General features: G+C 51.9%; 3 protein-coding genes across 8 annotated transcripts; 1 reads left to right on the top strand and 2 right to left on the bottom strand.

Moving 5' to 3' along the window:
- Positions 1-426: 426 nt before the first annotated feature.
- Positions 427-6,289, bottom strand: AHSP (alpha hemoglobin stabilizing protein). Of its 3 annotated transcripts, XM_069569379.1 has the most exons (5): positions 6,069-6,254; positions 2,207-2,415; positions 1,307-1,435; positions 1,047-1,121; positions 427-792 (listed from the first exon to the last, which is right to left on the bottom strand). In XM_069569379.1, exons 4-5 carry the CDS (start codon positions 1,119-1,121, stop codon positions 589-591), a joined length of 279 nt encoding a protein of 92 aa, XP_069425480.1. In that variant the 5' UTR covers positions 1,307-1,435; positions 2,207-2,415; positions 6,069-6,254; the 3' UTR covers positions 427-588. The 3 variants fall into 3 exon arrangements, with proteins under 3 accessions (XP_069425480.1, XP_069425479.1, XP_069425478.1); XM_069569378.1 differs by lacking the exon at positions 2,207-2,415 and having other exon boundaries at positions 6,069-6,289; XM_069569377.1 differs by lacking the exon at positions 2,207-2,415 and having other exon boundaries at positions 5,766-6,258.
- On the top strand, positions 6,041-22,018 carry RUSF1 (RUS family member 1). The gene is made up of 13 exons (XM_069569376.1): positions 6,041-6,609; positions 6,826-6,940; positions 10,814-10,859; positions 12,452-12,484; positions 12,566-12,671; positions 15,284-15,385; positions 17,655-17,725; positions 17,805-17,989; positions 18,071-18,128; positions 19,052-19,122; positions 19,808-19,951; positions 20,062-20,139; positions 20,627-22,018. Exons 1-13 carry the CDS (start codon positions 6,328-6,330, stop codon positions 20,722-20,724), a joined length of 1,389 nt encoding a protein of 462 aa, XP_069425477.1. The 5' UTR covers positions 6,041-6,327; the 3' UTR covers positions 20,725-22,018.
- SLC5A2 (solute carrier family 5 member 2) lies at positions 20,783-27,733 on the bottom strand. 4 transcript variants are annotated; one of them, XM_069569369.1, is made up of 14 exons: positions 27,534-27,733; positions 26,915-26,986; positions 26,734-26,838; positions 25,531-25,695; positions 25,115-25,220; positions 24,216-24,296; positions 23,835-24,064; positions 23,378-23,513; positions 23,034-23,141; positions 22,757-22,907; positions 22,477-22,645; positions 22,184-22,399; positions 21,340-21,469; positions 20,783-21,252 (listed from the first exon to the last, which is right to left on the bottom strand). In XM_069569369.1, exons 1-14 carry the CDS (start codon positions 27,666-27,668, stop codon positions 21,026-21,028), a joined length of 2,031 nt encoding a protein of 676 aa, XP_069425470.1. In that variant the 5' UTR covers positions 27,669-27,733; the 3' UTR covers positions 20,783-21,025. The 4 variants fall into 4 exon arrangements, with proteins under 4 accessions (XP_069425470.1, XP_069425471.1, XP_069425468.1 ...); XM_069569370.1 differs by having other exon boundaries at positions 23,835-24,010; positions 27,534-27,702; XM_069569367.1 differs by having other exon boundaries at positions 20,783-21,469; positions 27,534-27,702.

Below are 27,733 nucleotides of genomic sequence, written 5' to 3'. Positions count from 1 at the left end.
ATTCCGTCATTTCCACAGTCTGATACATTAGTACATTTCATTCCCCAACCCTCTACAGTGAGGTTGTCTCATACTTTGTCATAGTTTGACTCTCTTGTCACATGCTGCAGTGTAAGATAAACGAGACTGGGAGGTTCCAAAAACTTTCTTCTAGACAGCATGTCACAGGACCATGCTTTCTGGTGAGCCTCTGTCTCCTTCTTTTTGTCCCCTTCCCTGTCCCTCAGCACTTACTGTTACGCTCTGTCAGCTGGCCCCTCCTTCAGGCTATTTTAGTACTTCCCAGTGCTTACTTAAGGCTGCAAACCTCTGCTCTAAGAAGTTTGATCTTCAAGACCATATTTAGGAAGCAGGGCTGAGGGAAAAGGGACCAACTGTCTTCACGATTCAGGGATCAGAACCAAAGAAGAGCCCACAAGCCAGGAAGACCACTACAACCAGAACTGGTCTTTATTGAGGTGTCAGGGTGCAGCAACACCATGAAGGAGCAGAGCCCGAGGACTAGAACACAGAGGCAGTGTTTAAGGGTTTCTTAGACTTGCAGCCTGGGTCTCTGGGCTAGGAGAAAGGCAGCGTGTGAGGGGCTGCTCACGAGGACTTCAGGAAGTTCCTATATTTCTCCAGGAAAGAGGCAGACAGGGTATCGAGCTCTTGCCGAAACTCCTGCAGAACCCTGTCCTGCTCCTGTTGCTCCCCCGACAGCTGCTTCTTGTAATAGTTGATGTAGAAGCTCACCCAGTCGTTCACCACAGTCACCATGGCTTCTTCGGAGATGGCAGGATCACTGAAGACCTGGAGGGGACATAGGGTGGGGTGGGGGTGGGGGTGGGGCGATCAGAATTCGGCACAGGAGACCCGGCTCAGACATGTGACTCAGGAATAACCACAAACTCTGACCTCCTTTTTTCTCTGATTTGTATTCCCTGTCTCTCATGGTTCCCATCTAATCCACCATTACGCTCCCCGCTCCAAGTTATTCTCCTTTTTCTGTCCTCGCCCACCTCCCAACACTTCAGGCCTGTCCTCTGAAACAGCACCAGGCTTACCTGCTGATTTAGCAGGATGTTGAATTCCTTTATTCCTTTGGAAATGAGATCCTTATTGGTCTGAATAAGGGCCATCTGCATGGTTAGAGAAAGAGATGAAATTTAAGTATCCTTTTCTCCCAATCTCCTCACCACCCCCCCCCCCCCCCAGGATCCCTGGTGCCCTGCAGGGTCACTTCCCCTGCACCGCCTTTCTGGCCCTGAACTGCCCTGAGATCACATTTCTCCCCTGAGAGCACATTTCTCCCCGGCTGGCTCACCTTCAAGTCCAACGGTGCTGTGTAGGTCTCAGCCACACTTTTCAGGCTCTGGCTGTCCCTCTGTGCCAAGCTAGATGTAGACAAGGGGTTCGGTGTCAGCCAAAGAGGGAAACGCCCTGCATTTCGGTCCTGAGGGAGGGTGATATGTCAACCAGGGGAGGGGAAGGAGGGAGAGGTTTCCCTGAAATTAGGAAGATAGCAAAGCCAAGAGAAGAGATAAGTGGGGAGACCCAGAAAACCACACCAGGGACAGCCTTGCCTTCCCCGCCACATCCCAGAAGCCAGGTTCCAAAGGCTAACAAAATTAACAGTGACTGATCCCCCACTGCAAGACAAGAACTTTAAAAATCATCCCCCTATAAGTGATGGCAATTATTCTTCCAATTTGTAAATGATATATTCATAGCAGCTAACATTACAGTTATGATTTGTGCGAGGCATTGTTTCAAGCAGTATTAAGGTATTTTTTCTTGAGAGTTCCCTGGAGGCCTAGTGGTTAGGATTCAGGGCTTTCAATGCTGTGGCCTAGGTTCAATCCCTGGTCAAGGAACTGAGATTCTGCAAGCCACACAGCATGGCATTAAAAAAAAAAAAATGAACACCTCACAAAGTATGTATTCTTATAAAAGCTTCCATTAGTCCAGTTCCAATAACAGTCATAATTTTGCAGATGAGCCATTTGTAAGATGGGAGGACTGGACGCTACCAGGCTGAGTTCCACTGGAATGGACACACATTATTCTTATTCTCTACCATATCATCAGGTACTTGACAAAGCAAAAATACCCTTTTTCATCTTTAAAAATATTTTCCTAATGTTTTCCATTTTAATAGATTTTTTCAAATTTCTAAATCACCGTATACTAATTGAAATAAATGAAACATTATAAAAATACACACTGAAAAAGTGGATCATTTTTGCTCCTTCCCCCAACAAAGTAGCCAGGATTAAAGAGATATGTATTTTCTGTCACATCTTTCTCCATTCAAAAACCAATGTTCAGGGACTTCCCTGGTGGTCCAGTGGTTAAGACTTTGCCTTCCAATGCAGGGGTTGTGGACTTCATCCCTGGTTCAATCTTTGGTGGGGGAGCTAACATCCCATATGTCTGGAGGCCAAAAAATGAAAATATAAAAACAGAAGCAATTCAAAAACAATAACAAATTCAATAAAGATTTTAAAAATGGTCCACATAAAAAAATCTTAAAAACAAAAACCAATGTTGATATGCTTTTTGTTTATTCCATTATCTTAATTAACATACAGCAAAATTAACTTCCTTTTGGTATACAATGTATGGATTTTAATATATAGATTCATGTAACTACTACCACAATCAGGATACAGAACATTTCCATCACCCTCAAAACTCCTTCCTGCTACCCCCACTCTGATCTCTGGTGGTGTTTTAGTCGCTAGGTTATGTCCGACTCTTGTGACCCCATGGACTGTAGCCCACCAGGCTCCTCTGTCCATGGAATTTTTTAGGCAAGAATACTGGAGTGGGTTGCCATTCTCTTCTCCTGGGGATCTTCCCAACCCAGGCATCAAACCCAGGTCTCCTGCATTGCAGGCAGATTCTTTACTGATTGAGCTATGTGGTAGTCCCCTCTTATCCCTAAACCCTGCCAACCACTGATCTGTTTGCCATCACTACAGTTCAGTGTTTTTGAGGATGTCAGTGCAGGAGACCCACGTTCGATCCCTGGGTCGGGAAGATCTACTGGAGAAGGGAATGGCTACCCACTCTAGTACTCTTGCCTGGAGAATCCCATGGACAGAGGAGCCTGGCAGGCTACAGTCCATAGGGTTGCAGAGTTGGATATGACTGAGCGACCAACACACACTATGATGGAATCATATAGCATGTAACCTTTGAGACTGTCTTTTTTCACTCAGAATAATGTCCTTAAGCTCCATACAAGTTGTTGCAAGTAACAGTGAGTTAGTTGTTCCATTCCATTGCTAAAGTGTGTACCGCAAGGATGCACTAGATCTTGTTTATTCATTGACCCACTGGAGGCTATTTGGATTGTTTGCAGTTATTGGTAAGCATCAATAGAATAGCTATAAATAGTTGTGTACAGGTTTTTGCGTGAATGTGTTTTTATTTATTTAGGGTAGAAAGGATTTTTTGCCACAAAGAGGAATAATTGCAATGCAACCTGACAAAGAACATGTATACAGAATTTAAAATTAACTCTGATAATTCAATAATAAGATAATGCAGCCTTTTAAATGGCCAAAAGATTGGAACAGGCACTTCACAAAAAAGATATGCAAATAGCCAATAAGCACATAAAGAGATATTCAACTCACCAGGGAAATGCAAATAAAAGTACAATGTGATACCACTACATACCAACTACAATGACTAAAAGTTTAAAAGACTGATTAAGTGTTGGTAAGGATCTGAGAGAACTAGAATTCTCATATATCACAAGTGGGAGTGTAAAATGAAAAGTCTGAAAGATAATTTGGCAATGTCTTATAAAGTTCAGCATACATTGACCACATAACCCAGCAATCCCACTCCAAATAGAGTTAATAAGAAATGACCACACAAGTCTACAAAAGTACTTACATGCAAGTGCAAATGTTCATAGCAGCTTTATCACAATAACTCAAAACTGGAGACAACCCAAATGTCTAATAATCAGTGAGTACATATACAAATTGTGCCATAGTCATACAATGGACTACTACTCAGCAAGAACAAGAAACAGACTAATCGACAGACTACTCAGCAACGAAAAGAAACATGCTGCACTCATGACAACATGGATGAATCTCAAAATCATTAGGCTGAGCAGAAGAAGCCAAGCATAGGAGACATATACAGTGGAATTCCATTTCTATGAAATTCTAGAATAAGCAAAAGTAACCTATAGTGGCAGAAAGCATTAATCTGTGGCCAGAATACAAGAGTGGAGCTTAAAATGCAAATGTGCCGAAGGGAACTTTTTTAGATAGAAATACATATCTTCACTATGATGAGTGTTCTCATACACTAATAGTAGGAGTGGCTTAGTAGCTCCAAGGCATGTGGGATCTTCCTGAATCAGGGATCAAAATGTTTCCCGCATGGGCAGCAGATTCTTTACCACTGAGCCACCAGGGAAGCTCCAGTATGGCTTTTTTAGAGGGATAATTTAACAATACTTGTTCAAATTAAAAAACACATAGGCCAGGGAGGGGAGAGTGAGACGAATCAAAATAGTATCATTGACATATACACACTACCATTTGTAAAACAGATAGCTAGTAGGAAGCTGCAGTATAGCACAGGGTGCCCAGCTGAATGCTCTGTGATGACCAGAAGGTGGGAGGGAGAATTAAGAGGGAGGGGATATACGTGTACCTATAGCTGATTCACATTGTTGTACAGCAGAAACTAACACAACACTGTAAAGTAATTATGGGGACTCTTTATAGAAACTGGCACATTCATACCAAGCCATGACTTGCAACTATTAAAATAATGAGATAGCTACACATGTGCTGATATGAAAGGTATCGAAGTGTTAAATGAACTACAGTTAGAGCAGGCTACATCAGGCTGAAAGTATGGCAGTGGGCATTAAACATTAAACTATATTTCTCTCTCTCTCTCAAATGGCAAACAATGCTTACTTCTGGGCATTGACTGGTATTCGTTGAAAATGGAAAGAGGGATAAATGTCAAGGGAGAATTTGACCTTCTCCATCTACATTATCGTTTGAATTATTTTATAGTAAGAATGTATCCTTCCATTATTTTTATAATACTTAAAAAGAATACAAAATAGGGAATTCCTTCACGGTCCAGTGGTTAAGACTCTGCACTTTCACTGCAAACAGCCCAGGTTCCATCCCTGGTTGGGGAACTAAGACCCCATAAGCCATGTGGCCAGCCAAAAAAGAAAAAAAGATGATGTAGTTCTAAAACCATTAGCCTCCAGTTGGACTCCTGACTCAGAGCCCAAAAGACTAGCAGCTTCTTACTAAATAACTGTTGAATGACTAGGTGAACACTTGACGCTTTTCAGCTCTGTCTTCATCTGTTTGATGAAGCCCCATCAAACTCCAGTTTGGGTATGCAAACTCCAGTTTCCTTGTTCAAATTAGAAATAAAATAATACCTACAAGGGCTACTGAGAAAATAAATTCATTCATTTCACAAAAAGGTAGTTGGCGCCTGATCTGTGTTAGGCCCTGGGACAAAGACAAAGTTCAGTGCCAAAGACAAAGTTCTTCTCCCCTGGGAGTTTATGTTCTAGTGGGGGCAGTGAGAGGATGAATCAGTAAACGGTAAAGTCTGAGCAATGGAACAGGGCCTAATCTACAGAGCTCTGTGGGTCATGACAAGAAGTTCATATTTTATTTTATCTATTTATTTGGAAGGCTGAAGGGCAGAAAATTTCCAGTGGAGGGTCAGAGACACCAGAAGGAAAACAAACAAAAAACCCACAAACCAACCATAAGGGAAGCTTAACGGGGCCTCAGCGATCATTTGGTTCAGGTTCTCAATACGCATGCATTCATTGATTCATAAATATCGTTCAGGCACCTACTATGTGTTGGGTACTAGGAACAGGAGTAAAATATAGTCTCTGGCTTCACAGCAGAGAAGTCACCTGAGGCCTAGAGGGGACATTGCCTTGCCCAAGGCCACACAGCTAAAAATCCTGTGGCTGCACTGGGTCGCAACGCAATTCCCTAGGGACGCCCTCTTCCCTTGTCCCTATAACCGGAAGTCGCGGGTCACAGCAAAACCAGTACCTCCAGGGTCTGGCGAGTCAAAGGGCTCCCGCGGCCCCAGACAAGATGCTATAAAGAACCAGGACAAGGAACGACCAGCCCCGGGACGTCGAGGCAGGGCCGGGAGGCTGGAAAGGAACCATGTCGCTGGTTGAAAGCAGACGCAGAAACAGGAGGCCCTTTCGCGGAGGAAGATTGTCCCTCTGCAGCCGCCGTAGTGGAGCCGGAAGTGTCCTGTGGCCACGTTTCCCATCGTGCAGGGCTGAGGGAGGGTTTCAGGATGGCTGATGTCTTGTGCTCCGAGCAATTCGGCTCCGGGGCGGCCCGGGGCTGCCGTGCCGCCCCCGACGGGAGCCTGCAGTGGGAGGCCTGGGGGCGCAGCTGGTGGGGGTTCTCCGGAGCCTTCACAGCGAAACCCGGAGGACGAGATGGGGGCGGAGGGGTGGCTCCCGGGACTGCCTCCCCACCTCTCTCCCGGCTGTTGGCCGTGTTCCTGCCTCAGGGCTTCCCCGATAGCGTCAGCCCGGACTACCTGCCCTACCAGCTGTGGGATTCCGTGCAGGTCAGCCTGGCCGACTGGGGAAAGGAGAGACGCGTAGCCGGGGCAGGGGAGACAGAGCGCCACCTGTCCCTTCCCACTTACAGACTGGACACTGAGACCCAGAGACGAGCTGTGACACGTCCCAGGCCACACATCCCGGTGATGTGGGGCTGACGGTAGATCTCAGACCTCCATGCACCTGCGTTTACTCCTCACCCCACTTATTTTCTTCTCCAGGCCTTTGCTTCCAGCCTCTCGGGCTCCCTGGCCACCCACGCAGTCTTGCTGGGCATAGGGGTAGGGGACGCAAAAGCTTCTGTTTCAGCTGCCACGGCCACCTGGCTCGTGAAAGGTGAGCTGGGCCCCTGGAGTCTCACCGACCGCTCGTCTCAGCCCTGCCATCATCTCTGTCCTCTTTTTCCTTCGACGGGGAAGCCGAACCCCTCCTTTTCCCTTCTCCTAGTGTTTTGACATCTAACTCTGAGCTGTGATGAGTATGTTTATGCATTTCTGTCTGATTAAATCCAGAAGCCAAGTCTCCCCGGTTCCTTGAAGAGTGCCTTGTACCGTTAAAAAGCAAAATTCAACTGAGTAAAACATTTGTGTTGTCTCTGTTGACAACTGGTGAATAACACAAGGCAGGAATACCCTTATCCCGCCCACCAGCCTTGAAGCTGCACTTTGTTCCCCATACATGCTGTTCAGTGTCCCTTAATCATCGAGCCCAGATCCCTAAGCAAAACGTTCCCCTCCCCTTTACTCCTCATCTGTGGAGGACTACCTACAAGTTCAATTACTGAATAAAACTGCCAACTGCCTGGGGTGTGGGAAATTAGTTAATTCTAGAAAAAAAACAATTTTGTAATAGGTCCTGAGTAGCAGAGAGGCAATTTGGGTAAGAATGAAAGGTGTTTTGGATCCTCTGGGAAAGTAGATGATCTATAAATAATAACTATGGTAACCATCTGTTAAATGTATACTGCTTTTTGAAAAACCATTGGGTGGGGGTGCGTGGGGTGTGCACAGAGATACAGTTTGGTGCCATGCCCTCTAGAGAGTGAAGCAGAAAAGAAGGGGGGAACTGTTTTCCATGAGGAGGGCCCTTGGTTGTCTCTTCCATCCTTTGTCTTTCACTGTTGTTAAATCAGACCCAAGGCTCATTGCTCCTACCGTCAGCCTGCTCTGTGTCAGACAGCTCTGGTGAGCCTCCCTGGATCTTTTGAAGAATCTAGAGGCTCCTGCTTGTACCCTTAGCATTAACCAAACTGTCCAAATGTGAGTCATCTCTGGAAAGAAGCTCTTTCTCTGAGAGTACATGTCAGTGGAAAAGTGGTGGTGATCTGTGGCTCTTGTTTGAGTTGTCTCTTCTTTTAATAATATTAATAATAGTTCCTGCACGGTACTTTTTATGTACCAGTCTTTGTTTTGTTTTTTTTTTTTTTTAAATTTTGGCTGTGCTGGCTTTTCATTGAGATGAAGGCTTTCTCTAGTTGCCGAGCACAGACTCCAGAGCTTGAGGGCTCAGTGGGTGCAGCTCACAGGCTTAGGTTTGTGGGATACCAGTTCTCTGACCAGGAATCAAATTTGTGTCCCCTGCATTTGAAGGCAGAATCTTAACTGCTGGACCACCAGGGAAGTCTCAGTATACCAGTCTTTAAATGTATTGATTCAGCATTCACAATAGCTCTGAGATGGGTGTTGTCATTGTGTCCAATTTGTAGATGGGGAAACAGACATAGAACAGTAACTTGCCCAGGGTCACAGCCAGTAAGTGGTGGGGCTTGGATTTGAACCCAGGAGTTTTAGTTGTAGGGTACGTTTTCATACCTCCACACCGTTTAGTTTGGATCTTTTCTATTGCACTCCTGTTGCTTAAGTGTTTGGAATACAGTGGGTGCTGGGGTCAGTAGTTTCGTGTCAATTCTAAGCACTCTAGTCTAATCACCAACATATTTATATATGTCTTCAGCTCAGGCAGGTTATTAAGAAAAGACAAGACCATTTTAAGACGAAAAAATATTCCCTTACTATAAAGCCTGTTGTTGATATTAAAAGAAGCCCAATTCATTAGAAAGGATGTTACATACTTGTTTCCATCAAACATGAGAAATTTGCATGCAGAGCTTTACATAAAAAACTCCCTTGGAATTTTTTGATACGGTCATTTTTAGTTACAGGTCTCTTTATGGAACATAATGTTAACTGTCTTAACTAGTGATATTAATACTACAAGCAGCCAGTATTTTGACAGCCTGCTGTGTGCCAGTCATTTTGCACACTGACGTGTAATATATAGCTTAATCTCTGCAACAGCCATACTGGGTAGATGCTGTTACGAATTCCTTTTCCAGAGGGAGAAGCTGAGGCACAGAGAGGTTTAGCAATTTGCCTATGGTCACAGGGCCAAGATTTGGACCCACACTGACTGACTCCTGTGTCCTACATTTTTAAAAAATTGAAGGATAATTGTTTTATGGAATTTTGTTTTCTTCTGTTGAACATCAACATGAATCAGCCATAGGTGTACATATGTCATCTCCTACTCTTTTTTTTTTTAGCAGCTGTTTTTTAAAAAATCATTTATTTTTGGCTGTGCTGGGTCTTTGCTGCTGGCAGACTTTTCTCTAGTTGCGGCAAGCGGGGGCTACTCTCTAGTTCTGGTGCACAGACTTCTCTTTTTGCAGAGCATGGACTCTAGGCACACAGGCTCAGTAATGGGATCTTTCCAGACCAGGGATCAAACCTATGTCTCCTGCACTGGGAGGTGGTTTCTTTGCCACCGAGCCACCAGGGAAGCCCCTGTGTCCCACTCTTAACCACCACACTCTTTTGCCAGTTAGAGTTTTCAGAGGGAGCCAAGTACAATTTGTGGACAGCTGATCCCTTACTAGGATTCAGAAGCTTTTAGATCTTGCAGCTCAGCCAATTGTAAGTGAGGCAAAGAGGACCAGGTGGGAACTAAGTTTCCTAGAGTGGTGTACAGTGCAGACTTTGAAAGACAGCGAGGATGTGTGTCATTATTGTACCCTAGAGCCAGCCTCCACAGCTGACAAGGGCTTCGCAGATGGCCTCCAAGAGAGTAGTCCCCTTGTCAGGTGTGTATGTCCTTCATCATGGTGGCTGTCTGCTTTTGAGCCTGGAACCATGACTCTCTGGTTCACTGTGGTCCGCTATACCCTGCCACACATATACCTCCCGGCCAGACCCTCACGTAGTGCCTGGCACACAGTGGGGAGCCAGTAAGCCCTTGTGCAAATGAAAGTCTAGTGGATTCCAGAAATTTCTCTGACTCACCCCAGCCTGAGGAAGCCTCTCCTTCTGCCCTATACTCCCAGCTCTCTTGTCCCCAACCTGCAGTTCAAATCCTTTTCATTTATTTATACTCTAATGACCGTCTGTGAACCCACTGCCCAACCTAATAGCTAGAATATCAACAATAACCTCTGAACTTTCCACAGAGCGTTTCCTGCTTTTATTAAAAAAATAGCTTTACCATATTGGTATATATACCTCGACACTATAGTGTTTAGTTTCAGTTGTCTTCAAGCTTTATGAAGAGCGTTTGTTCAGTCACTAAGTTGTGTTTGACTCTCTGCGATCCCGTAGACTGTAGCACACAGGCCTCCCTGTCCTTCACCATCTCCCAGAGTTTGCTCAGACTCATGTCTACTGAGTCAGTGATGCCATCCTCTGTTGCCCCCTTCTACTCCTGTCTTCAATCTTTCCCAGCATCAGGGTCTTTTCTTTTACGAAAGCATCAGGGATTTTTTTCTTTTACGAACAGCATACTGTGCTGTATGTAGTCTTCATGACTGACTTTTTCATATAGGATGATGATACCAGGATCCATCCATGCTGAGTGAGTAGTTGTGGTCCATTGGGTTTTCAAAGCTGTCTAATATGCCCCTGAGTAAATGAGCCAGAATTCATTTATGCATTCTCCTATTGGTGAGCATTCGGTGTCCCAGTTTTTAGCTATTATAAACAGTGCTGCAAAGAATCCTTCTGGTCCATGTCTCTTGATGTGTATGGGTACCTAGTTCTCTGGGGTACGTGCTGAGGGACTACTAAGTCTAGGCACTTCTGACCCCATCATGCAGCTAGAACTTATTAAACCGGACTAAGCTCCCAAAGACAGTGACCCAAGATGGAAAGCCATCTTGGTGCCAGGCCCCACAGCACCCAAGGCTCTTGCTTGTTCCTTACCATTGCCTCTTTCCCCCAGATTCAACTGGTATGCTGGGCCGCATCGTCTTTGCCTGGTGGATGGGGTGAGTTTTTCTTCCTGATCCAGAGTCATGTCTGTTTCAGCCCTGGCTGTGTTTTCAGCTCCCCCTCTTTCCTACCCATCTCCAATGGAGGGGAAATTTAGCAGGTACATCAGAGCTAATGAGTGTAATGAGTACCCAGTACAGGTGCCTTCCCAGGGTCACCAAGCAGTGAAGCCACAGAGCCACTGCCGGGATGAGATCTGCCTTTAAGAGCACTGATTGGCCCCTCTGCTGGCCATCATGGGAAAAACAGAGAGTCGGGATGCTCTGAGCATCCTTTGCTGGTTTGTTAAAAGAGATGCCTGGGTGGGACAGTGCTCAGCTCAAAAGGAATGACCCTCTTGCAGTGTAGTGGCCTAGACACGTGGTTGAATTGTGGAGAGTGGGCTTGGGGAGGTCATCAGAATCCCTGTCCCATGTGGGATACATGTCACCATCTATCCAGAAGGGACTGAGGGCCTTGTGCTGCCTGCTTCCTCTTCCGGTCAGTACTGGAGGACCTCAGGAATGATTTAATATCTGCCATCAGTCGTGGTTGTGAGGTGCAGTGAGCTAGTGTATCTAAAGTGCTTAGCACGTAATCAGTGCTCAGCAAATGCCAGCTGCAATTACCAACCCAAACTGGGTCTCACCAGCTCTCTGTATATCCTCTCTAATCCTTCTAAAAACTGTGTAGAGTAGGATTGAATGTGTACCTTGTCCAGACGTAAAATAGACCAGGTCACAGAGCCTGTAACTGGTGAGATGGGATTTGAACCTAAAGCCTATGCTTTTTTGAGGCATCGGAGCCCCTGTGTTCTAGTCCTGCCTTTGTCATGTATTAGTTCCCTCAGGAGTTCCCCATGTGCACCCCATGCCTTACCCAGGAATGCTCTTTTTCTGTCTAGATTTCAAATTCAGGGTCAGTGTTAATGCTGTAAAGTCTGAGCTCGCCCGAGGGCTATAATGTCTCCTGCCACTGGGATCTTGGAGAAGGGGTCCCTGGGGGTTTGTACAAGGGTCCAGGAGTCACTCCACCTGCAGAAGAGGGAACCGTCCATGGTATCGCAAAATAGAGATGTTCTAGGCTGGGTGTCAGAGCCTGGCTCTTTCTCTTGGCCGTTCCATCCCCATTCTCCATGTGATCCGAGGGAAGTTGTACCCCTCTCCAGGCTAGTTGTCTGTAACACGCAGGGTAGCGTTTACGCTAAATGTAGTGCTTACAGAATATGCGGGCTTATTGCTGGGTACCCTCTGAAGCAGGAGGAAGAGAGGAGGGCAGATAGCAGAGGAACCCAAGGATGGCCTCTCTCCCGGGAGGGTCAGGGGATGGGGAGCAGCCACGGGACAATCAGTTTTTTCCTTCAGTGCCTCATGGGTTAGTAAGGGGGAAATGTGAGTGACTACTGAATGTGAGTAACCACTGAAGGTCCTCCCTGCTGATGGTGGCATTTCAGGCAGCAGTGACAGGGTGTGGGGACAGAAGTCTGGCTGGGGTGTGGGTTCTTCTTCTGAGCCCTTTGGACCTTCCCAAGTCCTGAGGATGGCCGCACGGCCCACAGGATGTTTTCCCCTTAAATCCAAATTGTTGACCAATGTCTTCTCCTCCACAGGAGCAAGATGGACTGTAATGCCAAGCAGTGGAGGTGAGAAGGGGCTGGAACTGAGGAGAGGGGAGTCTTCTAGCATGAAGGTCTCTGACCTCTGACCCCTTGTCCCTTCCCCAGGCTGTTTGCTGACATCCTCAACGACATCGCCATGTTCCTCGAGATAATGGCTCCCATCTTGCCCTTCTGTTTCACCGTAACTGTTTGCATCAGCAACCTGGCCAAGGTACCCATCTTGGGGCACCCCTTTACCCAAGATTCCTGCCCTGGTGGTGCTTTGTGGGGGCTCACTCGGAGCCCCGAGGGCAGCCCAGCCTGGGCCCTGTGTTCAAGGCACTTACAGAAGAGTGAAAAAGTTAAGATATTTCTTCTCAGACCCAGCGGTATATTCTGATCCTCCTCTCCAGCCAGACTCCCTCTAGAGTCTGAGATGGTCTAAGGTGGTGTCTGGAGCTGGGGGTGGGTAAGGGACCTCTGAGCAAGAGATAGAACAGGGGATCCATTGTCAACACCGTGGGACCAGTCCTCTAGCCACCTTTCATTCTTTCCATGAAATATTTAGAGTGCCTGCTGCATGTTTGGCACAGAATACAGGCCCTCCCATCTTTGAAAGAAAGCTGCTGCTGCTGCTGCTAAGTCGCTTCAGTCGTGTCCGACTCTGTGCGAGCCTATAGACGGCAGCCCACCAGGCTCTGCCGTCCCTGGGATTCTCCAGGCAAGAGCGCTGGAGTGGGTTGCCATTGCCTTCTCCAATGCATGAAAGTGAAGTCACTCAGTCGTGTCCAACTTTTAGCAACCTCATGGACCACAGCCTACCAGGCTCCTCCGTCCATGGGATTTTCCAGGCAAGAGTACTGGAGTGGGTTGCCATTGCCTTCTCCATGAAAGAAAGCTACATGTAATTAAATATTTATTGAATGATAGCTATAGGTATTCCAGATGAGAAGTATAGGGGCTGCAGGAGGGTTCAGCAGGGACTCTGGCCTGCTCAGGGGATGTAGGAAGGTCTTCCCTGAGAGTGGGCCCTGAAGAATGAGTGTGAGCTGCAGGGTGAGCGTTCTGGGCAGAAAGAGCAGTGGCAAGACAGAGCGCAGACCAGATAGCGGGGCTGCAGGGGCAAGTGGGGTGAATCTGGGCTCCTCCTCTCTGCCAGGCTGCTCATCCTGGTGGTTTCTTCAGGTTGGCCTCATCCGAAGACAGAACCTGAGGCCCAGCCTGTCTTCCCCACAGAGTTAAGTACCAGGCGCAGAGTAAAGAGTCAGGAAGACACGTAATTGATCTCCCTGGCAATCCAGTGATTAAGATTCCACACTTCCACCACAGGAGGCTTGGTGTTCGATCCCTGGTTAGGGAGGTTCTACATGACTTGTGGTGTGGCAAAAAAAAAAAAAAAAGATCTAAGATCTATCTACAAAGGCCCAACCATCCCTTCAAAATCAGGTGTGTTATTCCACATGGCACGACTGACATTTAGGAGCTGACAGCTCTTCAAGGTGGAGGCTGCTGAGCTCCCTGGCCCAGGACTGAACGCTGTGAGCACCCCGCCCCCTCGAGGGCAGGAAACCCTAGAGGAAAAACAGATTGTGACCTCTGCTGAAATATTACATTGAGCTCTGCTCTGAGGGCCTCAGTCTCTTCATCTGTTAAATAAGGGACTCCAGCACGGCTGTGAGTTTCCCCCTCCCCTCTTCCCACCCCTCTTCAGAGTTCCAGTCTCCAGTGACCAGTGGCACCTCCATCCCCCAGATGCAGCAACCGGAAGCCTGCCTGTCATCCATGCCTTCGCCTCCTCCCCCTGTCACCCTCCCACCTGTCACCCTCACCTAAGCCTGCATTCAAGACTGTATTTTCCCCTCTTAAATCTCTCCAGTCCTTTTATGATGCATTCCCATGTCACCTGGTGGGTCCTTGTTGCTTAAAAAAAAGCACAGTAATTTCATGAGGTCATCTCCCTGAATCTTTTCTCACCCCTCTTCAGTCCTCAGAGCAACCCCATAGTCCTTATTAGAGTGGAAATCAAATCAGGTCACCGCCCTGCCTGTTGCTCTTGGTATAAAGACCTTAATGAGGCTTTTGCAGTTCTGTGTGATCAGGTCCCCACCCATCACCGCAGCCTCCTTTCATACCGCATTCCTCTTACCTTTGAACAGATGCTGACCATGTCATCACTGGTTTATTTATCTGATGATTTCTAAGTTTCAGGAGGGTAGCAGTTGTATCTGAAGTCTACCACAGCACCGAAATGTTTATCTGACACCTAAGATATTTGACAAATGAGTGAAAGCCTTCAGTGGTCCTACTCGATGAGCTCTCCCATCTCAGAGGGAGAGCCCTAGGTGGTCAGGGCCACTGGTGTGGGTTTTGAACTGGCCGGGAAGGCTTGGCTAGGCCTCGACTGGGGCAGGAAGAAAATGGAGTTAGTTCCAGGCAGGGAGAATGTAAGCGCCAAGTTGCAAGCCAGACTGGGCCTGGGAGCTGGACCTGGGAGCTCCGCCAGGGGAGGAGGCAGCTAAAGCAGACACTGGAGGCTGGGGAAGTTCTGGATTAAGAATGGCCTTCGGGTCTCCACCTTGGGGGAAGAAAGTGAGTTTCTTGGAGCTGGGTCCACAGGGTGGCGCGGCAGGCACACCTTTAGTTTTCTCCTGGAACAAGACAGGGGAGGTGGGCCTAGTGGAAATGCGGGGTGAGAATGGACAGCATTCAGGGTTTCAGTGTGGGGTGGCCTGAGGCCTACATTTTTCAAACTGGTTTGAGCCATTTGTTTGCTCATCCCCAGAAACACTTGCGTTGTCGCAGCTCACAGCCCCTCTGACTTTAACTCCCCCTTTCCCCACCTAGTGCCTCGTGGGTGTGGCTGGTGGGGCCACTCGGGCTGCACTGACCATGCATCAGGCCCGGAGAAACAACATGGCCGACGTGTCAGCCAAGGATGGCAGCCAGGTGAGAGCTGGAATCCGAGGGAAGGGGCGGGGCGCACGGAGGGAAAGGGCGGGGCACAGTGTGGGAACAGGAAGTGACGCAGCTGAGGGCTTCGGGGGAGCGCTGGGAGACAGGCGGGGGGAAGCGTCGGTGAGTCTTCGGACAGGTCATCAGGTGTGAGGGCTCGGACTCTGTGGCAACAAGTCCAGGCCCTGCCTGCTGCCCTGTGGCCAGGAGTGAGTCCCTGCCATGGACCTCGTCCTCTTTAAGCAGAGCCTCACCCTGTGAGGTACGTGTTCTGACCACGTGAGGCCCACATGTTAAAGCTCCTGGCAAGTTAGAAAGTGAGGTGCCTAGAGTCACTGGCCTGAGGCCTCTGCTTGGCAGTGTAGCAGGCCCTTCCCGCCCAGCCCCTGGCCTGACCAGAGGAGCCTGGAGTGGGGATGGGGACATTACTACGGCCAAACCCTTAAGGAATGGGATCTCTCTGTACTCCTGTGCTAAGTACTTGTGTGAATCCTTTAACTCACACCAAGCCTCTAAGATAGATACTATTACTGTCTCTGTTTTACAGGTGTGGAAAGTGAGGCCCAGGGAGGTCACAAGTATGACACGGTTTTGACACTGAAGCCATTTAGAAATATTTATTCTCGGGACTTCCCTGGTGGTCCAGTGGTTAAGACTCTGCACTATTACAGGGGGCGTGGGTTCGATCCCTGGACAGGGAACTCAGCTTCCACATGCCAGTGGGGGTGGGGGTGGGGGTGGAGGAGGGAGTCGGGGGTGTGTGGCAAAAAAAAAAAAGAAACCTCTGTTCTCTCCAGTCCTACTTTCTGGCCATCTCTTATATTATTCTGTGAAATAGAACTTCGTTTTTTAAAATATTTAAACTAACTCTTTTTAATATTAGTACAAGTTCTTTTTTTTTTTTTGCCATGCTGTGCAGTGTTTGGGATCTTAGTTCCCTGACCAGGAATTGAACCTGTGCCCCTTACATTGGAAGCAGAGTCTTAACCACTAGACCACCAGGGAAGTCCCAACACAATTTAATATTTTTTAAGCATTAACCATGTGCCAAGTATTTCACTTGTCTGAACTCATGAAATCCTTACAATGGATTCATGCAGGGTGTCATTGTTGCTACTCTACAGCAGAGGCAAAAAAGACCCAGAAAGGTTGATTCTCTCTGGGTCCCCCTGGGCTTGTCCCTTCTCTCAAGAAATGGTTGAACGAGTTCTTCCCCATTGTCTCTTCCAAGGTTGTTAGGGAGTGAGTACACCAGGCCCTGCTTTTTAGGATCTCCCTGCCCCGTGCTTGCTGTCTTGCCTGCTCTCTTTCCAACTTCCAGCCCCTTCCACCCTCAGGCCTATTTTCCAGGGCCCCAGGGCTTCCTCAGTTCACAGAGGCGGTAAGGTCACTGGGGCACCCGAGGCCGGTGCTCAGCCCAGGACCAGGCCCCTGCTTTCTGAAGCTGTTGCTTTGCTGCCCACTTCATGTGGCTGCTGGAGATGACTGTTCCCACCCCGTGGAGGGCCCTCTGTTCCTGAGCTCCCAAGGCCCCTGATCCCCAGTTTACACCCACAGCCCACCCCTCTGCACCAGGACCACCTATCCCAGGGACCCCAATAGGCAGGAACCCCAGTTCAGACTTCTCCCTCCTGATGAGTCGGGGGTCATGGCCATGGGTCTTTTCCCCTAAGGTAGGCTCACTCAGGCCACCTTCGGCCATCAGTGGGGTCTGATAACATTGATTCTCCAGGGAGGTTGGGATTTTGTGCATTTCTTCCTAGGTGGTTCGTTGACCCCTTTGCAGAAGTGTCTGCCTGTTATTGCATACCGAGGGGCGGGGGGGATCGGCCTCTTTTTGTTGGCCACACCATGCAGCATGTAGATTCTTAGTTCCCTGACTAGGCATTGAACCCACGGCTCCTACAGTGTAAGCATGGAGTCCTAACCACTGGACCGCCAGGGAAATCCCAGATCGGCCTTTTTAAACCACCAAATAAAGTCTTTCTACTCTGTGGATGCTTACTTGCCTGAGTGTAGGGCTACACAAGTGATGTTTGCAAAACAAAGAAATGTTCCACGGGCATTGCATCTAGCTGGACAGAGAAGCAGATTGTATCTCAAAGGATGGCTCACTGATCGAAAATGTTAAAAATTTCCTAGGCACCCATATCGGTGTAGGGAGCGTCTGGGGCAGGGAGGACTATGGTGAAAGGCACTCAGGGATGTTCAGTCTGGCCTGGAGGGGAGCCCTGCAGCTCCAAACCCCTCTGCCATTTTCCAGGAGACACTGGTAAACCTGGCAGGGCTCCTGGTCAGCCTCTTGATGCTGCCCCTGGTGTCCGATAGCCCCAGGTAAGCCGGGATCCAAGGCAGGGAGGAGGCGCCCAGCTGGGCCTCTGCTCCCACAGACCACCTCATTCTCTCGCCCCAGCTTAAGCCTCGGCTGTTTCTTCTTCCTCACTGCCCTGCACATCTACGCCAACTACCGAGCGGTCCGGGCCCTTGTCATAGAGACCTTGAATGAACAGCGGCTCTGGCTGGTCCTGAGGCACTTCCTTCAGCAGGGAGAGGTACTGGGCCCCACATCAGCCAATCGGATGGAGCCACTGTGGACAGGTGACCCAACCCCTTGGGCTCAAGTCTTATGTCTCCTAGCTCCTTCCTCTGCCTGGGCATCCTGACTCCAGCTTCCCACAGGTTTCTGGTCGTCTGTGTCTCTATCCTTGGGGGCCCCCCTACACTGTGTGACGTCCAGGTGAGTGTCCCAACGTCTCCCACCCATCACCGCTGTCACCTTCCCGCCATGTGCTCCTGGTTCTTTTTGTTTTTAAAATAATTTTATTTATTTTTGGCTGTGCTTGGTTTTTTGGTCGTTGCTGCATGGGCTTTTCCCTAGTTGCAGAGAGCAGGGGCTACTCTCTAGTTGCAGTGCGGGGGCTTCTCATTGTGGTGGCTTCTCTTGTTGCAGAGCACAGACTCTAGGATTCGAGGGTGTCAGTAGTAGCGGCACTTGGGCTCAGCAGTTGCAACTCCCAGGCTCTAGAGCACAGGCTCAGTAGTTGTGGCGCACAGGCTTAGCTGCCCCATGGCATGTGAGCTCTTCCTGGATCAGGGATCGAACCCATGTTTCCTGCATTGGCAGGCGGATTCTTTACCACTCATCCACCAGGGAAGCCTGTGCTCCTTGCTCTGATTATCACTGGCCTCCCCTGACCAAGCCCTACCTCTCTGGTTCTTCATTTCCATTGGCGGTGGAGGGGGCGGGGGTGTCACTGTGGGTGCTTGAGGGCAGGCAGTGTATAACACGACTATGTGGGATCTTAGTTCCCTGACCAGGGATTGAACCCATGCTCCTTGTAGTAGGAGCACTAGAGAAATCCCAGATCGGCCTTTCTGAACCACCAAATAAAGTAGTTCTGCTCTGTGGATGTTTACTTGCCTGAGTGTAGGGCTACTCAAGTGACTCTTGTAAGACAAAGAAGACACGTTTGTTGATGTGTTTGTTGGATGCGGGAAGAAAGGACGGGTTGATGTGGGGGAGGGTAACAGCTGAGGGGCGGATGGGAAAGAGGTGCAGGACAGTTTGGGTTAACGATTAGGTGGCTGTGCAGTGACTGGATGGTCGTGCCTGCTTTGTCTTCTCCCCCACCACCGACTGCACACTCTTGTTTCCTTCAGTGTCTCTGAGCTGCAGCACCTGGTTGAGGGGCACCAAGAACCCTACCTCCTTCACTGGGACCAGTCACGAAGTAAGTGTGCTGTGTTCTCCCAGCTGCAGACTCACCCTCCTGGGCTCAGCCTCTCATTCCTCCAGCCCCTGGGCCCCAAGCTCTGGATACATGCTGGACAGTTTGGAGTCTGCCTGCTGTCCTCAAGGGAGCTTGAAGCTGAGATTGAATCCATTCAAATTATATAGCTGCGTGCCCCTATAGAGTTCCCTTGACCACTCTGTAAAGTGGAGCTAGTAATACCTGCCTTATTATCTGCAGGGTGTTTGTGAGGATCAAAAAAGGCAATTATATAAAAGCACTTTTACATTGCAGCACACACAAATGAGATTGTGACCTTTGGTTCTCCCTGAGGAACCTCTTTCATCTCCTATTCAGGTCACCTCTTGAGGAAGCAGGCACTAAAGTTTAATGGTCTGCTGGTAGTATGTTAAAAGATGCTTATTCTCACTAACTATTAAAGACATACAAAATAAGCCCACCTCAGGGAGCTGCCTTGAAGTCGTATCTTGGAAATTGGGCATTTTAGCTTGGTCAGAGCACTGGGGAGCGACAGGAGATGAAGTTGGAAAGGAAAGGGTGGGAGCTGGCCTTTCATGCCTGGCCAAGGCCTTTGGGCCAGACAGGGATGAAGCAGGCTGGTAGGCCTGAGAGAGTTTTGGAGTTGGCCCCTCCCTTGTACCAGTCTGTCCCTGGGTCTCTCCAGACCAGGTACAGGTTGTCCTGAGTCCGATGGCAGGACCTGAGGCCGTTCTAAGGGCTGCCACTCACGGGCTGGTGCTTGGAGCCCTGCGGGGAGATGGACCCCTCCCAGAAGAGCTGGAGGAACTGAGGAACCAAGTACGGGCAGGTAAATGCCTCACAGTCCAGGCTTCTTCTGACTAAAGCAGGGTGGAGAGGGGAAGGAGCCTTTTTCTGCTTGGGACACCTAGGAGCTTCTGGTTCTTCACCCCTGTCCAGGTCCTGAGAAAGAGAGCTGGGTTGTTGTCAGGGAGACACACCAAGTGCTGGACAAGCTCTTCCCAAAGTTCTTGAAAGGTAACATCCTTCTGCTCCACGGCTCCTGGACCTACTCCCCAGAGGCCCTGCCTAGCCCCATCCCTACCCCTCTATTTGGGAGGTGGAAGACCTGGATTTCTCTCTGTGATCTCAAGTCTGGGTCTCAGTTTCCCTGTCTGCAGGACGGGGAGGTTAGGACGGTCTGTGAGGCACTCAGTGTTGACAGACTATGGAAGCCCAGTTGGCACTGGAGAGCAGGAGTGGGGTGGTGGGTTCGGAGGGAGGGGGAAGGCTCACAAATTACCGATGATGATCTTTCATTTAGCCCCTACTCCATTCTAGCCCTTTTCTCTGCGCTGCTTAATGAATCTATACGGCAACCAGATGAGGTTTTAGCCTCATTTTACACCAGAGATCACCCCGCAGAGGCAAGGGGATCCTGAGCAGTACACCCAGCCCTTGCTGCGCCTTACCCCTCTCCTCAGGGTTAGCCCAGAGTCTCACCACCCCTCTTCCCTCTCCCCAGGTCTACAGGATGCGGGCTGGAGCACTGAGAAGCACCAGCTAGAGGTGGATGAGTGGAGGGCCACGTGGCTCCTGTGCCCAGAAAAGAAGGTCTTGTGAGCAGCCCCGCTGGAGGCCCAGGTCTCAGGACAGGGGCCTGGAACAAGGACACTCTGGCTGCAGCAGGACTAAGCAAGGCAGCTTTATTTGTTCTTAGGGAAACCACAGTGGCCAGCTGGCCGAGGCCTCACAGGGTGTGGCTACCAGTCAAATGGACTGGGCCCAAGGCAGAAACAAGGCAGAGAGTAGGGGTCCTGGGGGCTCCCTGCTACTCTCTGGCCCCAGGCCCTTCTCACTGCAGCTGGCTCCCCATGCCCAGTCACCTCAAGGCTGTGACTCAGGGTATCCGACACAGTGAGCCTCAGGCATAAAAGCCCCAGAGGAACGTGGCCACGGCCATCATGAGCAGAGCATTGAGGTTGACCACGCGGGCCCAGCGTGGGTCCTCACTGATGTCCTCCAGCCGCCTGGCTGCAGCAGCTGTCTCCTCCTGGGTAGGGCGTGGGGGACTGCCCGCCCCACCCCTGCTCACGCCACAGAACCAGAGCAGGCACTGCCGAAACAGGCCTGGCCTTGGGGGCGGGGGCGCTGGGAGAAGATGAGGCCTGACAGTGAGTCTGAGGACACTCGGCTCCCACGGCGCCCCCGCTCCAACTCCCGGGGGCAGTGCCTTACCCTCCATCTCCACTGCGTGCTCAGGGCGCCCGTTCTGCACAGGGGCTGCGGTCGGACCTTCTGGCTCCTCAGCATCCAGGTCCTCCCTCTCCTCCTTGCTGTGCCGGAGACTGAAAACCAGGCGGTGGAGCTGGGGAAGGAGGGAGCAGGGGCCGAGTGGGAGTGCCGTCCCCACACCCTGCCCCAGAGCAGGAGGTCTCCTGTCCATACCAGCACTCCCTCGCGTCTCTGTCCAGCCTGCACAGCAGCCCGGGACCACCTTCCATGGCTGCCCTCAGGCTAAACCCAAGCTCCTCAACTAAGTGTTCAAAAACTTTTGGCCCTGCTCTGCCCTCGGCTTCATCACCCCCATGTCCCCCGTCTACACTCACAATTCAGTTCTAGTACTTAGTCTTCCAGTCCTGCCAACACGGTGTTCCTCCCTGTGGGTGTTTGCTACGAAGGCTTCCTCTTGCTGCCTTTGCCCCTTCTGCACCTGTGGAGTCCTACCCCTCCTTCTGGGCCCCAATCAGCTCTGCTCTGGGGCACCCACCTTCCCGCAGCACAAAACCAAGCCCTTTGGGGGCTTTTGGGGTAGTACTCGGTCCCTCCCAGCCACCACCGAGGCCAAAACTCTGGGGGGCCCCAGATCTTCAGGCCACCTCAAAACCACCTCAAATAAACTTGATTTGAATCAAAACATTGTGCTTGCTTTGCAAGTAAAGCTTCAACCTGGACGCCTTGGTCTGTCCTCACCAAACCTCCTTACAGACATTCAGGTCCTCCCCACTGGGAGTCGTGGGAAGCAGACTGCAGTCTCAGGGTGGAGAGGGTCCACACCCACCCACGGGAGGCCTGCACTTACGTGTTTGCGTGGGATGGGTGGTGTGCACAGCGAGACCACGAGGGTGAGGAGGCCGGAGCAGACGAAGAGCAGGATGGCGAAGTAGAGGTAGTGGACGCGGCAGAGGAGCGCGGGGCAGGCCGAGGGGCGTACGCAGCTCCCAGAGCCGAAGGAGAACTCGGGAACCAGGCGTGCCAGACCCATCAGCAGGCCCCCGATCAGTCCCCAGAAGGCGCCCTGCGGGGCCGGAGAGCGCGTCAGCCTCCTCGGGCGTCCAAGTCCGGCCCCAGCGCCCGATGTGCACACACGCTCACCTTCTCGTTGACGCGGGGCACGAAGAGTGCCAACACGAAGACGGCCGACACCGGTGGCGCCAGGTAGCTGGAGACCGCCTGGATGTAATCGAAGAGCTGCCCGCCCTGTGCCGCCTGCACCACGGGCAGCCAGGCCACTGACACGGCCACGATGAACACCACCCAGAGCCTGCGGTGGGCGGCCATCAGGAGGTTTCACCCAGGACCCGGTCTCCCCCGTCCCTACTGCCCCTCCCCAGGGGCCGAGTCGTGGGGCCAGAGATGGAAAACCCAGGCCCACCGTCCTACTAGCAGCAGCTCGCGGTCGCCCGCGCGGGGCCGCAGGCGCGTGTAGATGTCCATGGTGAAGAGTGTGCTGCTGCTGTTGAAGATGGAGGCCAGCGAGGACATGAGCGCCGCCAGCATGACCGCCAGCATGAGTCCGCGCAGACCTGCGGGCGGACTGGAGCCGTGAGCCTGCGGTCGCGAGGGGGCGCCCGGAGGGTGCGGGCCGGGCGAGGGGTGACGCCTCACACTGGCGCCTGTGGGCATGGGGGGCAACCGGGGACCGCCCTCACCATTGGGCATGAGCTTCACGACGAGCCGCGGGTAGGCGATGTTGGAGCAGCCCACCTCGGTGCCGCACACGCGCTTACACACCTCGGGCACCACGCACGCCACCTCGTCTGCGGGAAGAAGGGCACCACGTGGCTAGGGCGGGGCGGGGTCTGGAACTTCGGATCGCCTAAGTGGGGACCGGGAATCCCAGCGGAGAGATGGGATCCCCAGGTGGAAGGCGGGACTGGGTGGCCCAAATCTTCGGACGGGAAGGGAAATGGGAGACGGGCACTTGTATCCTCCACTAAGAAAGGGGCTGGATGGGGCTCAGGATTCGGGGGCGGGGCGGGGTTGCTGACGTTACCCGGGTAAAGAACGCGGCTGATCATTCCCGGCATGACCATGAGGAACATGGGCATCAGCTTCAAGTAGCCACACAGGATGCATCCCGCCTTGATGTGGGTGAGATTTTTCCCAGCCAGGCAGCGCTGCACTATGACCTGCGACGAGGTGCTTTCAAACGGTCTGCGTCCAGTCCCGGGTAACTCGCCGTCTCTCTGGCCTTGCCCCAAGTCGCCTCTCTAATCCGGGCCCCGCCGCTGGCCCCTCGAGGCGGACAATTCAGTTCCAAGAACAGACCTTGCCCCTTGGATCCGCCTCCATCTGGGTAGGTCTATTTGGCAGGCCTCCCGCCCGCCCCCCACCTCGGACCACGCCTTCCACCTGGCTTCCCAGGTGGGTTCAGGCTCCACCCATCTCAGCTCCGCACCCCCGCAGGTTCTATCCGGGCCTCTCATCCCGCCGCAGCACCGACCCCTCACCTGGTCGCTGCACCAGTACCAGCTGGATACGATAGTAAGCCCCAGAAGCAGCGCGGGCCATGGCAGGTCCCCCGTCACAGGGTCCCGGAGCAGGTGATAGGAGTCCGGCCGGGGTCGATAGCAGGAGCTGGAGATGTTGCCCACGGCCGGGTCCTCGGATACCGTCAGGGACGTCACTGCCCGCAAGTATTTGTCGAAAAGCCCCGAATACCCTCCCACCTCGTGGAAGGCTGTGAGGGCAAGGCCGTCAGGGGACCCGGCGCCCGCGACAAGGCCCTCCCTCGGACCACCCCGGCCCAGACGCGCGATGTCCCTGCTCCCGGGAAGAGAGCTCTGAGAGCTGCGCCCTCCGCGCCCCTCCCCCATGGGCTGAGCCCGTACCGTAACCCATGAGGACGAAGGCCCCCGCGAGAATGACGAAGGTCTGCACCGTGTCCGTGTACATCAGCGCCGCCAGCCCTCCTGCAACCGGCCTGGGTCAGGGGGCACAGCCCAGACAGGCTGTCTCTAGTACATAGACTGTCTTTGCGGGAACTGGAAAAGGGTTCCCCTTTTCCAATTAATTTTCCTGGAGGGCAGATTTCAAAATGATGGCCCATTCCCCGAGCTCCTGCACTCTGACGTCAGGAGGCAGGGCTGGGTGAGCACAGTGGGGCTGAGTTTGGGGCTTCACGGATGCCAGGTGCACCCCGTGTAGGACCTCCACTACAGGCCCTCCTCTAAGTCCAGGTTTTCTCGTCTGTGTAACAGAAGGAGGTGATCCTGTAAGCTCCAGTTCTCAGTTCCATCCCATCCCGAGGGGCCGGGCCGTACAGTGGGCCTTGGCACCAGGCCCCGCCCACTCTGGGCCAGCGTCAGGCCTCAGACCCTACCCCGGGCTCCCTGGGCCAGCACTGGGATTGGTGAGTTATCCTGAAGTCTGGCCAAGTCCACTCTCCCCTCCCAGACGTTAATAAAAACTTTAATCTTCCTTGCTGTCCAGGCCCAAGAGGGGCTGGGAGCTATGAACTTTCGGACCAATGCAAGGAACGTGGGGACGGAAGGAGGGGGAGGGAGAGGGAGACGGTAGAGGATTGGGCTGGGGGAGGTGTAGTTTGCTTTCCAGAGATTTAGATCCTTCTGCTCACATCACACTTAACTTCTCCAGCCCTCTCTACCTTTGGTGACTCCTCTAAGCCCCGCCCACACTCCACATCCCTAGGACGGTTTTCTTCCCTAAGCCCCGCCTACAGTCCATGCCCCTAGCGCGGCTCCCTGCCCTAAGACCCCGCCCCCGCCACCTGTCACAGTGTAGATCATGGTGATGCCCAGGAGCGCGATGACGGAGGCATAGATGTTCCAGCCCAGAGCCTGTTGAATGAATACTGCCCCGGAGAACATGTCCACCTTGGGAGAAGGAGCGAGCGCGCAGGTCAGGATCCAGGGGCCAGGGTGGGGACCCAGATCCACCTCCTGCCCAGAATCACGACCCAAAACTTTTGGGTCACTTTTGGGCCAAACTTTTGGCCACACCTCAAAAGCGCCCTCATTTTTTGATACCTCCCACTATGGCTGTAGCCTCAGAAACCGATTCCTTCCAGGCCCTGCCTCCATTACGGTTGTTACAGCGATTGTTCCTCAACTGGGGCTTTCTAGAGACCTCCACTGGGCGGTCCCACCCGTCCAGGGGCCCGTTCCGCCCACCACGGGTGCTTACCGAAATCTTGGTGAAGATGTACAGAAAAAGCGAGAGCACGGACAAGTAGAGGCGGATACGATGGCCGCCGAAGCGCTTGCGCAGGTACTGTGGCATGGTGATGACGCCCGCGGTCAGGTACACCGGCACGAAGAGCCAGCCAAGTAGCAGGACCACGAACAGCGCCTGCAGGCACAGCGCAACATCGGAGGGTGACTCCCCGCCCGAGATCCTGCTCTGAGCCCGTCCTCGCCCACAAGGGGTCTAAAGAACCTTCCTGTCTTGGGGAACATGCTACTCCAAGGCAAGGTTGCACCAGGACCCCAGAGGACACAAATGCAGACAATGACCTTGGGCTCTGGGCCTTCTGGATAAGCTCTTGATACTTTGCTGGGCCCTTAACTACAGCCTTTCTTGCCTCCCCGGGCCATGACCCCTGGCCATCTCTCCCAAGATGACCCCTAGACTCCTCCTCCTCCCATCCCCAGCACCTGAATCCAAGTACAGACCCTTCAGCCCAACCCCAGCCTCTGCCTCCCTTCTCCTCTCCACCCACCCAAACCTGTCCTTCAAGGCTCAGCTCAGAGGCCTCCTCCTCCAGGAAGTCCTGAGCTCAAAGCCCTGATCTTTCCAAGTCTCCGAGGCAAGCCTCAGTCCCAGAGCTTCCTCTCCTGCCCTTTTCTGCGAGGGGCTTTCATTTGGCTTAAAGATGCTCACAGGCCACCGCTTTGGAGAGCATCAGAAGAAGCCCTGTACCAACTTTGAGACTGTTCACCCCATTTCAGAGAGGAGTAAATCGAGGCCAATGAGGGTGTGGCTGGTTTAGGCTCACATAGCAAAAGCGAATCAAACCACCTGCTGTATCCTAGTATTGAACACTATCATTCATGTGATCAGTTTTATTTACAGCCATACTATGATCAACTTTGTTATAACAACACTGCTTACTAACAGACTCATTCCTATGAATTCAAGCATCTTACCCTCAATGCTGATATGATCAGCTAATACACCTCTAGACCTACCCTTGCCCTGATCCTAGGATCTCCCACCTGCTTCTGCCTCCAAGCTGGCTGCCTGAGCATCACTTGAAGGCTAGCCTCACGGCACAGTTGGGAAGTCCCAACTCTGGTATCACACCTCCACCTGGAGCCTCTCCAGGTGTGACCCTTCCAGGTGTTTCCGGGGTGAGGGGGCGGTTATTGGCCAAAAGGAGGGACTCACATTCCACTCAAATCCAGCCACCGCCAGGCCGCTCGCCGCACCGGTCCCTGCCAGGCCCACGAAGTGGCCACTGCCAATGTTGCTGGCGAAGAGAGAGGCTCCAACCTGGGTGGCCAGTGGTGGGGGTGAGCCAGGCTGTTTCTCCAGGCCTCCTCCCGCTCCACAGCCCCGCCTCTCTCACCGGCCACCACACCATGTTCCGTCCCGCCAGGAAGTAGCCGCCGACGGTGCCTCTGTTGGTTCTGCACATGGACTGGGGGTTGGGAAGGGGGAGAGGCCTGGGTTCGGGGCACATCTTTGGACCTCATTAGCCTCCTCAACACATTCCTCAGCCTTGTTCCAGGCTGAATATTAACCAGCGTGTGGCTCCCCTGATGATTCCCCCCGACCCCACCCCCAGCCTCCTCCCAAGACACAGATCCACCCGGGCCCTAACCCAGCATCTAGCTCCCCAAGCCCGAGTGTGGCTAGATGGGGCCTGACTTTCCTGTGGGCCCTGGATACGGGTTTCTGCTCAGCCACCTGTTATGTAGACAGGTGAATAGAGACCTCATTTAGAATGCTGTCCTGATGAAAAGCCGCTGACCCCTTAAAACTAGTCCAGCCCCAAAGTGGGCAGACAAGGCATGAATGAGTGTGGCCTGGGCCGCCCTGAAGCTATCAAAAGAAGAATTACTTGTCCCACACCAGGTTTCTCCCTCAAAGATCCAGGCATCCTTCCCCTGCCACACACAGGGCTCCCTGAGACTTCCCCCCAGGCTCCAGAAGTGGCGCCCTAGCAGCATCTTCCAGCGTCTCACCCACAAGCCGACACCAATGACCAGCAGAAAATAGGCAGCGATGACTAGGATGTCAGCAGGATTGTCAATTAGAGCCTTCTGTTCCCCCAGCACTGGTGCTGAGCCTGCCTCTGTGTGCTCCTCCATTCTGCCCATGGTCTGCCCCTCAGGGCACTAGCCCCTGGATTCCCCCCTGGGAAGGATTAATGGTTACCCTGGGG

The sequence above is a fragment of the Ovis canadensis genome, chromosome 24 (genome assembly GCF_042477335.2).
Source record: "Ovis canadensis isolate MfBH-ARS-UI-01 breed Bighorn chromosome 24, ARS-UI_OviCan_v2, whole genome shotgun sequence".
In the NCBI taxonomy this organism is placed as follows: Eukaryota; Metazoa; Chordata; class Mammalia; order Artiodactyla; family Bovidae; genus Ovis; species Ovis canadensis.
Note: the sequence above shows the minus strand (reverse complement) of the source record. Positions and strands in the feature narration are given on the sequence as shown.